The 13,150-nt window shown below is 40.0% G+C and overlaps 1 protein-coding gene across 1 annotated transcript; it reads left to right on the top strand.

Moving 5' to 3' along the window:
- The first annotated feature begins 701 nt into the window (after positions 1–701).
- On the top strand, positions 702–8,662 carry LOC143718628 (uncharacterized). Its single transcript, XM_077209653.1, has 3 exons — positions 702–789; positions 1,414–1,551; positions 6,682–8,662. The coding sequence occupies exons 2-3, from the start codon at positions 1,473–1,475 to the stop codon at positions 7,557–7,559; spliced, it is 957 nt and encodes a 318-aa protein (XP_077065768.1). The 5' UTR covers positions 702–789; positions 1,414–1,472; the 3' UTR covers positions 7,560–8,662.
- Positions 8,663–13,150: the final 4,488 nt, after the last annotated feature.

The raw sequence follows: 13,150 nt of genomic DNA, 5'->3' as shown, positions 1-13,150 counted from the left end.
TAGCAATCTATTTAACAAACCTGTCTGTGATTGATACCAGTTCTCTAAAAAGATATGAAGAAATAAAACAAGCGCTTTCTTTGAACAACTAAAATCTGAATGTTTATTGTACTGAAATCCAACTAATATATCACTTGCATAATAATTTGAAACAATATATGTTTTCTCAGGTTTCTGTAGTAAATTATTAAATTAACAAGTAATAAAGATAAATAAAAGTTTTTGTTTTGTTTTTGTTTTTGAATTCACGTTTTGTAATATAAGAACAACACAATGACAGGTAACCGATATATGAGCTCAAACACTGTTTTGGCACTTTTTAAAATCACATTTTTTTCACTATTTGCATTTGAATATCATGATATGAAAAAAATTATTTATTTATTTTAGCTAGGATGTGAAAAAAGTATCACAGGTTATACTCATTCCAACATTAATAATAAATCAACATATTAGAATGATTTCTTGAAGGATCATTTGACACTGAAGACAGGAGTAATGGCTGAGGAAAATTCATCTGTGCATCACATAAATAAATTACATTTTAAAGTATATTAAAATAGAAAACCATTATTTAAAATTGTAATAATATTTCACAATATTACTGTTTTTTTTTAATCAAACAATGAAGGCTTGATGAGCATAAGAGACTCAAAAAAATATTTAAAAAACAGTAATGTGTACAAACTTTTGACCGGTACTTTTATTTTGGTTTGGTGGTGTGACGTCATATGGCTGCGCCTTTGCTGTGCCTTGCTCCTGCATTTGCTGTGATTCGGCTGAATAAAGGTGTGTGTTTTAAGTGTTTAGATCGATATAAACCCTGTTTTGAAAGGTTAGATCGTGATTTAGACTGTCTTATAGCTTTATGAGAGCTATGAAATGAGATATGTGTTTATATACATCACTGAATGTAACGTCGTTATGCTTAACGTTAATAATGAACAAACCGTGAGTAATGCGTGAGTAGGGATGGAGAAGCGGAGCTTTTGGCAACTCAAAGTCCCTTTAAGACATTTAAGTGTTATTCTGTAGTCTTTGCCTCAAATCAATTAAACCAAATGCTTCGCGAAATGATTCAGTGATTCGATGCGCTCGAATCACCGAGTCTAACGAACACAAACGTGTAACGTTAGTAAAAAAAACAAAAGCGAATGTTTTCATGAAAGTGCAGTCTATATTAATCTACATATCACACCAAAAATAAATTATAAGTAATAGAATCATAGTAGGCTAATGATGTGTCTGTCTATTTATGTTCTTTTATTCATATAGTACTAGTTTTTAGTTTTTCAATGACTTAGGCTAATGTTAAAGTCCATTAACTCTCACTCTGACTGACTCTCTTACCAGTGAACTGAACTAAAGCTTATTGAAACGCTTTTTAACGTTAATTATTCTCATCTTAAACAGGACAAACACACAGAAAAACTCCTGGGTGACTGAAATCCACGTGACTCACTATTATAAAGATGGCAATTATTAAAGAGGAGAGTGAAGACATGAGGATTGACGAAACACTGAAACAAAAAGATACTGAGGAACAAACAGGTTGGTTTCATTCTCACTGCTTTAATCCTTATTAAAATATCCAGCTGTACAGAAATTAATGATAATTTTAAAGATTTTCACATGAGTTTCCTAAATAAAGCGCTATTATTTGACATTGAGTCTTATGTGGACAGACATGTTGAGATCGCATGACCAGACACACACTAAGGCTGTGAGACACGGCTTTTTTCCCACGGCTAGCGTACTTTTCAAATCGTTTTCAATGGGAGCGCTGCGTTTTTAAAACACCAAGGCTGTATTCCACTCCAAATTTTGATGCCCTTCATTCGCTAATTTCCCTCAGTCTCGTTCACTTGGATGTGTGTCATTGCTTGCGTTGCACAAGTTGCAGAACCCACTACTTGCAGAGTAGTGGGTTCTCCTGCATATGGTTTAAGTGGAACACACTGAGTCCTTGATCATTTGGAATTCACTATTGAGCTAGTTTATTACTTAAACCCCTTTCTACTTGTGAAAAACCATAATGAGCTATTGGAGAAAATATATAAAATCATATAGGCTAAGTAAAAAGCTGTTGGAGAAAAATAGAATTGCACACACAAAAAAATATCAGTAGTATAAGTGTTATAATAATTAATATATTATACACTATTTATGTGATTAATTCTCTAAATAATTCATGTATCATACACTTCAGTTCAGCGTGGTCTGTTGAGATGTCACAATCAAAACCCCTCTGTCAAAATCGAGGGGTTGAGGGTCTGTCCATATAAACTTCCCTTGTCCACTTCACGAAAGGTAACGAACTTCAAAATGGCGACAGGGATTCCACCGAGGGGAAGTGCTTAGGGAAGTGTGCGAGTGTATGTCTACAAGTGGAGTGGAACGCAGCCCTGGAGCGTAAGGAGGCGCTGAGAACTCCGTGTTTTTTACCGGTTGCTGAGAGTATTTTTCCAATTGCAGAGAATATTTTTCCGAAAAAGGAAAACTTATTACACTTGATTCCTGTCATCACGCCGATAACATTGAACTTCTTACATTCGACTCCGCCCATTAAAGTAGCAGCCATTTTGTTACTTGTTTTGTCCAATTCTTATGTAAATTGGCCAAATTGAATCCTTCTGAACCGAAACGCTTATTTGAAATGGCCATTAATCGGTCGATAACGTTATTTTATCGTTCTGTTAAATATTTTAATTTTGCAGTTAACCAATCACAAATTCAAATAGTAGCCTATCGACTATGCAAATGTAATATTGACACATAGTCTATAATCCAACGTGAGTGAAATGCCTGTGCTCAGCTCTCAAGCCATCATAGGTAAGTCGGAATGGCAATGCACTGGCGATAGTTTTTTCGAGGATATATACACCAACTGTCAAACAATTAGGCCTACATTTCAGTGAAAATAAATAACAGGTAATATGCAGCTTCTTGTGTGTTTTTAAACCAGCAAAAAGATTTCAGGATAGTGTGGAAGAACATGGATTCACACAACGTCACATCACGCACTAAAAATCGCTTATGTGAATGGATAAAACAAAATTAAACTAATATATATGTAAGCCTTTACACGAAATGTATTTAACTTAAATAATTAACTGTTACAGATTAACCAAAAGAAAGGAAAAGTTTTTCTAAATTTCGGTTCTTGTGACGGGCTCCGAAGTTCATGGAAAGAAATCCGAGATGGCAGAAAACGGCATTGTGCTTGTTTTCTGTATTTTACAAAAGCTTAACAGTTTTGAATCATGTCTTGCGTCTATCCGTATGACCATAGATTACGGAGTAACAGGTTCCTCAGAAGGACAAAAATTCCTCGCGCGCGCACACACACATTCTAGCATTGCTAACATCGCAGCCTGTTCATTATCAAAATAAAATAGTCAACCAAACATATTAGAAAGTTAGACTGCTCAATTTAAATAGTCCGTAGTACAATCTATGCCGTGCAGCGTGACCATCGCCTCACTTTGCTGTTATATATGAAGAATGATGTATTACGTTGTTAATGCAAGTGAAGTTAGCCCCTCTTTAAGGAACGAGCTCCTCGTTTTGTTTTGGCTGGTCCTTCGCCTGCTCGGGCCACCAGTTTCTGTCTCCCCTTCACTCTACATGTTATTCACGTTTCTGCCTGCATCCCTACGGTGGCTTGTAAGATTGCAGTCATCCAAATGATGAAAAGTATTGCCGTAAACAATGTATTTTGCGACACCACAAAATAACCTCTTGAGCAAATTATGAAACGAGATATTTAAGGACATGAAGTTTCAGAGAGAGACAGAGGAGAGGAAATCACAGGAGAGCAGGGAGATGTACAGATTGGTAGAGAAATAAACTTTTGGTTATGTGAATTAAAATTTGTAAATTAAACAATCGTATAGGCCTACATAAGTTATCATTTGTAAATGAAACAAAAAATAATGTCTGTGCATTGTATATGTTTGTAATGCAAGTTATAACTTGTAAATGTAATAAAGAAATGATTCTGTACATTTATTTTGGTCATGTCAATGAATTTATACAAAATAAATTGTTCTGTACATTTTTACTTACAGTACCCTACTTTTTTTCAACTATTTACAAGATAAGTTACATTTAAGATAAGAAAAACAAAATAAAAGTTTAAATTAACAATACATAAAACAGATGGGAAGAAATCATTTTTCTGCAGACTTTTATTGAGCTGAGCAGATCCTGGTGGTGATCCACAATAGAGTTCGGGATCGTTTCATCACGTCGCACGTCTTCACGGTACGGAAGTAGATGTACTGTATAGTAGGCAGTAGGTAATTAAAATTGTAACGTTGGTCATTTGATAATATTAGGTTTAAGTTAGGTCATTTTAAGGGAAATGGTTCAGTATTGCTGTATTGTGAACTGCTGTAATCGGTCTAACGATCAACAGGGCAAACGCCTCATAAATCATGTTAGTTTACAGAACCACCGGGCGAAAACAGTGGATTATTGCACGTATGATAGGTGAGTGTGTGTGTGTCACCACTGATGCTTGGTTAACGTTAGTGCGAACAATTGTTTTCTCCGCGTTTACTTTGTAGATCTACAGATCTTGCAGGTGAGCCTCCAGTGACTTGAGCCTCCAGTGAGTTTTTAAATTGATCGGAGGTGTAAGCGCTCACTCCACAGACCAGGTAGGAGAAAATATCAGGGAAACTGAGGATTGGTAAACTTTCATATTTATTACACCATACTCTGTTCATAGGAATCGATTCCGCCTATATCCTCAAATTTTTTTTAAGTAACATTATTAGGTTTGTCAGTATATGGTATAGACAACTTTTTTTTGTCACGGTCCATAACACTTTCTCGGTGCCGGTGGAGACCGGCCGGCTACACCATTACCTTATTCCAAACCGGCCTTTGCGTTGCCTCTAAAATGGTCGCCGTTACCCACAATGCACCGTTCCATAACATCTATGCCCGAGCTCTATAGATATGCTGGTAAAGCCTCTGCCGGTAGAACATCAACATCTGGGATGAGTGCATATTTCCACTGTCCACTAACAGGTTTGCAGGGCTGACTCGGGCTTCGGCTGCCAGTCACTGATATGTTCTCAGAAAGAGGGAAGAATAAAAGAAATTAACTCGCATACTCAAAAATCAAACCATAAAATATTATAACCTGCAAAACCATTGAATGAGCTAAACTCTGCAGGACAGCGGCCCTCCAGGACCGAACATTGCCTATCCCTGATCTATACGACACATTTTTAGTGTTTCTATTATATACTGTTCATATATTTTTAAGCAATATCTAATATCCATGTGTAAAAAGTCAGTTTTTACCTCTGAGATGAAGTAGAGTTGAATAACAATTTAAATTATTTCAAAATTATACTTTAATCCAGAGTAAATGTATGTCGTTACATTCCACCACTGGCTATTTTGAAAATGAAAATAACAAAATGTACTGTGACATTAACAAATTGTTGTTAACTGCGTCCCGGGAGTTGTTCAATGGGACGGTCTGGCTTTGTCGTATAGCCACTTTGACAGCCGTTGTGACGAGCGGCAGTAACATTTGTACTGGACTTTATATATAAAACTTTATATAAGTTGTATATTTATAAATGTATAGTTATATAGTTATAACTGCCACAAAACAAAACGGGGTTGAAAAACTATCTAAAAATGTTCACCATAGTAAATTTATGTACATAAAATCTAAAGAGTATAAACTAGCCTATGTAAAATTACATACTGGTAACATATTCAACATTTGAACCTTTATTCTATTTTTTTTTTTAATTATTATTTTCATTTGTATCATTAGATACATTAGTTTAAACGATTAAATTGAAACCCAATACTTACATTTAATAGTGTAATCTGGCACTTTTGTCTCTGGCGCGCAATGAATTCTGGGGTAGGCAGGGCTGTGAAGGATCCTTCTGATGTATCCTGCGTTCACGGGAAAAGGACGACCCATTTGCAGGCAGCATTTTGAAGGCGTCTTTGAAGAACCTTCGAATTGGGACGGCCTTCGTCGCGCTGTGGTGACGCAATCGGCTACTTTACCTTTTAAACGAGTCTCGGTGTGTCCTTCGAAGACCACGTCGGATTAAGACCACATTAATCAAAACAAAAGTTCTCCAAATTTGGATATCTCTTGTCTTTACATTCCCTGGTATCTGAATTATTGAAGCTTGCGCGGAGATACAGTTTTTCAAAAATCTTCAACGCACCTTGGAACCTATTTCATTGTTTGCGTTCTCAAGCCACCAAATACTGTTGTTGTGCGGATGAACTGGTGGAGCGCGTTAAGGGTTTTCTGTTAGAACGGTGTCGTGTCGAGCTGCTGTAAAGCTAAAACAATCTCTGTTACTTTCATTTCCTGTTATCACTGTAAAGCTGCTTTGAAACAATATTGTTAAAAGCGCTGTATAAATGGTGACTTGACTCCATATTCTCAGTATGGATCTTAGAATTTTTCTAGCATCATATTATATAGGCTTTATATACAGTTATGTGATTATTACATCATTAATAAAGCGAGATGGGAATGCTTGCCACAATTTGCAACTAGAGGTTAAAGTTTTTGAACAAATGTTGATGTTGGCTTGAGAAGCCAGAACCTTGTATGCATTTATTTTTCATTCTGTGCCATTAAACTGGGCTTAAACTTGTATTCATCTATTTTCACCTTAGACCCGATGCTGCTGGAAGATGAGATTCAAGAACTGAATGTTGTAAAGGAAGAGGAACATGATTTCATAACTGGGGAAAACCAACCTAGCTGCTCGCAGACTGAAAAGACTCCCTCACGAAAAAGAGCTCGAAAGACGGGCGGTAGACGTTATTTCACCTGCTTTCAGTGTGGAAAGAGTTTCAGTAAACGTGAAAACCTTAAAGCTCACGTGAGAATTCACAATGGAGAGAGTCCTTACCCCTGCCAACAGTGTGGGAAAGGTTTCACTGGAAAAGGAAGTCTTAAAGTCCACATGAGAGTTCACACTGGAGAAAAGCCCTTCACATGCCAACTGTGTGGAAAAAGTTTTGCACATCAAGGAACGCTGAATGACCACAAAAGAATTCACACTGGAGAAACGCCTTTCACATGTGATCGATGTGGAAAGAGTTTCAGACGTAAATTAAACCTTAATGGCCACATGAGGCTTCACTCAAAAGAAAACTGCTTCAAATGTCATCAATGTGAAAGAAGTTTCACAGACCGCAATCACCTTGAGTGGCATGTGATAAGTCACATTGGAGAGAAGCCTTTCATGTGCCATTACTGTGGAAGGACTTGCTCAAGCAAATCAAACCTCGATGTTCACGTGAGACTTCACACTGGAGAGAAGCCTTTCACCTGCCAACAGTGTGGAAAAGGTTTCAATGAAAAAGGAAACTTTCAAGTCCACATGAGGCTTCACACTGGAGAGAAACCTTTCATGTGTCTTCAGTGTGACATGAGTTTCACATATCGAAGAGACCTGAAACTTCATTTGCGAGCTCATACTGGACATAGCAGTGTTGTGATTGGTCTACCGGTTACAGCGCGTAGAAACAAAAAGCCCATTATGTGAATAATGGATAATCCTCTCTGGAGGATTCCTAAAATCAGCATTGGTTACTGGAAATTACTTTAGAACTGGGAGTGAAATTGTCTTCATCAGTACTGTATTAGTGGCAGTTTAGACATCATTATCGGCGTATTCTGGCCAATTGTCTCAGTTTTGGATTCATTTGTTTTCCCTACTTTTCCTGCCTCAAATTTTTTTTTATCATGGTTTTTCATTGATTACATCATACTTGTTAGTATTCAGTTTCTTTGCCTGTTATTGTTGTTATACATGTTGTTTCATTGCTGTCCGCCTGTGGATTTACCCAAATTTGTTTTGTTAAACATATCAACTTTAATTTTGAACCCTGAACATCTTCCTCTTTATTGGACATCTTCTGAAAGAGTACTGAATCTCCAGAATCAAAACACAGGCGAAGAAGATGCAGAAACAATCATATGCATACGAAAAATAATGCGATCATCAACATTAAACAGCTTGTTCACATATTGTGTTGTTATACCGCCATGTTCAGAGACTTGCACCTAAGAATTTCATCGGCGGTACCAAGCGTGCCGCACAAGTGCTGAAAAGTGAAGCCAAAACGTCTCGATCGCCCCCCGGTGGCTGGTCCCCATATAGCTCATAAACCCCGCCTCCCCATGATGTCTAATGGAAACTAAACAATCAGATTACACTTCAAATAAAACATTTTCAAAGAGGTTTTCTGTCATTTTAGGTAGTTTTTATCACGCTGATATAAGTTTAAGTGTTTGTTTCAATAAGTTTGATCTTAGTTTATTTGATGCTATAAAAATGGGAATGTGACATCAAGCGTTCTGCGCAGACTCTGGTCCCGCGTTGTCACTACATGAATGTCACTGCATGAAATGTCGACCCAGGACAAGCTTTAGGACTGTGAAGCATTAGGGGTGTTGATGGACTCGATCTACTCCATCTGTGTTTTGATCATCGTTCTGAATCCCAGCTGGATGTCTTTGATAAAAATGTGATTTTCCCAGCTTTTTGCTCAATGTTGCTATTTTTTATTAAACATACCCACATTTAAGTGTTTATAAAAGAAGAATGCATGAATCTAGAATAAAACAGTTTTTCTTTCTTTAAAAGCAGAGAGTCTGTACTTTCTTTTGATATATTGCATATTTAGATTTTCATACAACAAAATAGTCTAGGGGCCATGACATTTTTGTGAAAATGCCCAAAATCGCTGGCGGTGGTTGGCAAAAAAAAAAAAAAAAAACCCACTGGTGGGGAAAGATTAAACATTAAGTACATCACTACACAAAAACATTTTAGACTAATAAACATGAATTAACAAATATGGCACTAGAAAGATGAAGTACAACAAAAGTTATTGAGAATTAAGAGGTTTAGTTCTAGATAATGTTAATGCTTTAATGTTTCATTTGAAGTCACCATTATGGTTGGTGATATTTGCTAATCACTGAAATTCTTGGACTTTGAGCTGTAAAATTAAGTCTCTTACAACAATTACAATAGCTTTTTGCTATAAACACTCACATTATATCACATTTAATGACGTAATATTATGACCTAAGCTATTACTATTGTTGTAGGCTGAGAGGGACCTACGCTAGTTGCTAGACGTAATTCTATTAACGGTAAAATGTCGAGTATTATATGCTCAGTTAGGGGCTGCCATTACAATTGGATTAAGAGGAGAGAACAATTGGACCAACAGTGTTACAAACACGATGTGAAGCGGTCGGAGTGTTGTGCACTTTACGATTTACACCCACCACCTAAAGATGAGGAGCACCTGAGGCAATGGCGGAAGATGCTAAACTTGAAGTGCCCACCCAAGCGGCATTATGTGTGTTCGTACCATTTCATGGACTGGAAGCTGACTAAACCTTTACAGTGTGACCAGATGTTACCTGTTGTAAAGTTTTTTTTTTCTTTACAAAGTGACCAGATATTACCTATCAGTAATTTATTATAAACCATATAATGTGAGCTCTGTAGATTCCCCTTTAAAACTTAAAGAAATTAAGTCTTCTTGTTAGAAGGAATAAGCCAAGTTTGCAAATTAATTCCATCTTGGTTTATTACATGAAAATTGAACGGTGAAATATTACCTCCACATGAAAGTCAATAGAAGGTGTCTCTAGCTGAAAACATCAAACACTTCTTACAACTTAATTTATATTCTCTAAAACACAAATCATAAATGGATCTCTTGTTTAACCCAGGTGATTTAAAATACATCCCACCCCAATTACCTAATAACCTATCCTTAACCCTAAAGGCCCGTACACACCGGGACGAATATCAGCGTGCGTTATTCGCCAGCGTTTTTCAACGCGTTTTTTGTGTTCACACCCAAGCGACTTTCGCTGACGATGAGCCGAGTGAACATGCAAATTCATTCCCTGATATTAGATGGCGCTTAATGTAAAACAGAAATACCCCGGTACACAAGGTGGCGCTGTGTAACTTTACGCTTCTGACACTCGCTTGTCACTCAGAAGAAGAGAGCAAGTATTTACGCGCTTGTCAAAATCATACAAAGAAAACATGGATATTTCAAGCACCAGTAGCTCCAGCTCCAGCAATGAGGAAATTATTGTTCTGTTGAATGAGGAAAGACGCCGGAAAAGACGAAGATATTGGATACACCCCATAGTTACGAGAAGAGAATAACATGGGGAGTTTTATCGACTGGTACAAGAGCTGAAAATGTATCATGAGCGTTTTCGGGGGTATTTTAGAATGTCCGTCAGTGAGTTCGAAAATTGACTTCAACAACTGGCTCCCTCGCTGACAAAAGAACAGACACACTACCGTAAACCAATCGACCCAGAACAGCGTTTGGCCGTGTGTTTACGGTGAGTTCGTTTACATTGATATTCACTTCAATGAATGTTGTAAAAACATAAGTGAAGCGTTGTTAAAAACTAGTATTTGTCTATTTCTATTTCAGTTTTCTAAGCACTGGGGACTCGTACCACACTATTGCGTCCAGCTTTCGACTTGGTGTGTCAACTGTGGCTTCGATAGTGAGTGAAACCTGTGTTGCAATGTGGCATTGCCTCAGAGATGAACATTTGCCAGTGCCTACTGAAGAGATGTGGAGGAGTACAACCAGGAGGTTCCCTAACTGCTTGGGAGCCATGGATGGGAAACACATATACATCCAGGCCCCTGCAAACTCTGGTTCTCTCTACTTTAATTATAAAGGTACGTTCTCTGTTGTATTGCTGGCCTTAGTTGATAGAGATTACAGCTTCCTGGTAGTTGATGTGGGGAGCTATGGCAGCAACAGTGATGGAGGCATCTTTGCCAATTCTGTGCTGGGAAAGGCACTCAGAGATGGAACACTGAATTTTCCCCCACCAAGTGAACTTCCAGGTGCTCCTGGGCTGGGAAAAGTTAACCATGGGTGCTTCTCAATATCCCTCCTCGTCTCCTCATTCCTCTGTCCTCCATCCTTTGACCCGGAACCCGATCGAGCGCAGCCATCTTGAAGGACATCTCAATTCTCTAATTGCACCGCGAGGAGGCGAGGATCGAGGAGTGAGGAGGCTTCCAGAGGAGTCATGAGCGAGGATACACTGGTGTATCCTATGCGGAAGAGTTTTATCGACTAAACGTGACGCACGTGTCAATTCTCCTCCCCCTTCACATCGATCACAATCATTTTAATATATTCTTTACCTTTGCAGTTTATATAAACTACATATCTCAAATATTTCAACAAGGTATCTTGCTTTATTGTTATCTCTTATGAAATTCTTAAATAAACATACTTCAACAACATGAGGGCAGCTCCTTTGAGCGCTGCTGATGACGCAGTGAAGTGACGCTCGAGTGATCAAGTATTCTAATGTATAAAAAAGCTTTCATTCGATTCCCCGTCATCGTTTTCATTCCTTGCAGCCTTCCCTCGTATCCTACGGGTGTCACGATACAAAAGGGGAGAGAGAACTCAAATGCAGCATAAGAATTTATTTAACAAAAGAAAACAAAACACAAAGCAAAAACCCACAAGGGGGAAAAAACATAATCGAAGAAACATGAACAAAAACTGAATACGCAAAACAAACACTGACTAAAAACACGCAGACCAAACCAGGAAACATCTGACAATGAACCGACAAAGACTGCAAACAAGAGGAGACTTAAAAAGGGAACAAATCAAGAGGGGACAGGTGGAACAACTCAAACACTAATCAGATAACGAGGGGGAGGGATCAACAATCAAAACAGCACATGGCACAACATAACAAACACCCATGTGCAACACAAGACAGGACAGGCATGTGACATAACCCCCTCCCTACGGAGCGGCTACCAGACGCTCCATCAGGCTAGGGCGGGGCAGGAAGGAAACATCAGGGTGGAACGGAAGGGACTGATAGGAGGGACTGAAGGGCTAGACCAGGGCGGGACGGGAGGAACAGACCAGGGCGGGACGGGAGGGACAGACCAGGGCGGGACAGGAACATCGGGCGGCCAGGGCGAAACAGAGAGTCCATAGGGCGGTGAGGGAGAAACACAGAGTCCATAGGGCGGTGAGGGAGAAACACAGAGTCCATAGGGCGGTGAGGGAGAAACACAGAGTCCATAGGGCGGTGTGGGAGAAACACAGAGTCCATCGGGCGGCCAGGGCGGCGAAGAGCCCTCGGGCGGCCAGGGCGGAGCAGACCCCTCGGGCGGCCAGGGCGGAGCAGATCTTTCAGGAACAGACACCGGCTCGGGAACAGACACTAGAACAAAAACAGTCACAAAGACAGACACTAACACAGACACAAAAACTGGGTCCGGAACCGACATGAGCTCCGGCCCAGGAACAGGCACCGGCTCTGCCTCCGGCTCAGGAACAGGCACCGGCTCTGCCTCCGGCTCAGGAACAGGCACCGGCTCTGCCTCCGGCTCAGGAACAGGCATAGGCTCAGGAACAGACACTAGGTTCAGCTCCGAAACACCGGACACCGGCTTCTCCAATATCCGAGCCAGCCGCTCCAGATAGTCCTGGCTCAGGAAGGCAGACGGGACGTGGACAGTCTCTCGCTGGACAGACGGGACGTGGACGGTCTCTGGATTGGCCTCCAGGAGAATGGCGGGCTGCTGAGGACCGGCTTCCGGGCACTCAGGGAGGTTGGAGATCTTTCCCCTACTCCGCCGTCTCTGATGGCGACGTGCCGATTTGGTGCTGGATGAGATCGTCGGTGGATGATCGAGGAGTGGCCGAAGCGGAGAGTGGTTCTGGAGCTCACCTCTGGCACCTTCCCTCCTGCGACCTCCGCGGTTCCCCGAAACCTTGGCCAAACGCTCCGACTCCTCCCTTTGACTGGCCATAAAAGCGAGAGCCTGAAAAATGTTCATTCTACCGGGTCCGTTGGAGGCCGGAGTCATTCCGTCATGCCAGATCCTGGAAAATTGAGTAGATCCAAAAGTTGCGATGGTATAGTCCGGGCAGTCCAAAAGATCGTCATCCATGCAATCGTCGACCTCCATCTCTGTCCCAGTGTGATACCCATACTGCTGAGTCCTCCAAAGTGGTTCGGTTCATTCTGTCACGATACAAAAGGGGAGAGAGAACTCAAATGCAGCATAAGAATTTATTTAAC

The sequence above is a fragment of the Siphateles boraxobius genome, unplaced genomic scaffold (assembly GCF_051911475.1).
Source record: "Siphateles boraxobius isolate OS27281-9 unplaced genomic scaffold, OSU_SipBor_1 61, whole genome shotgun sequence".
Lineage (NCBI taxonomy): Eukaryota > Metazoa > Chordata > Actinopteri > Cypriniformes > Leuciscidae > Siphateles > Siphateles boraxobius.
Note: the sequence above shows the minus strand (reverse complement) of the source record. Positions and strands in the feature narration are given on the sequence as shown.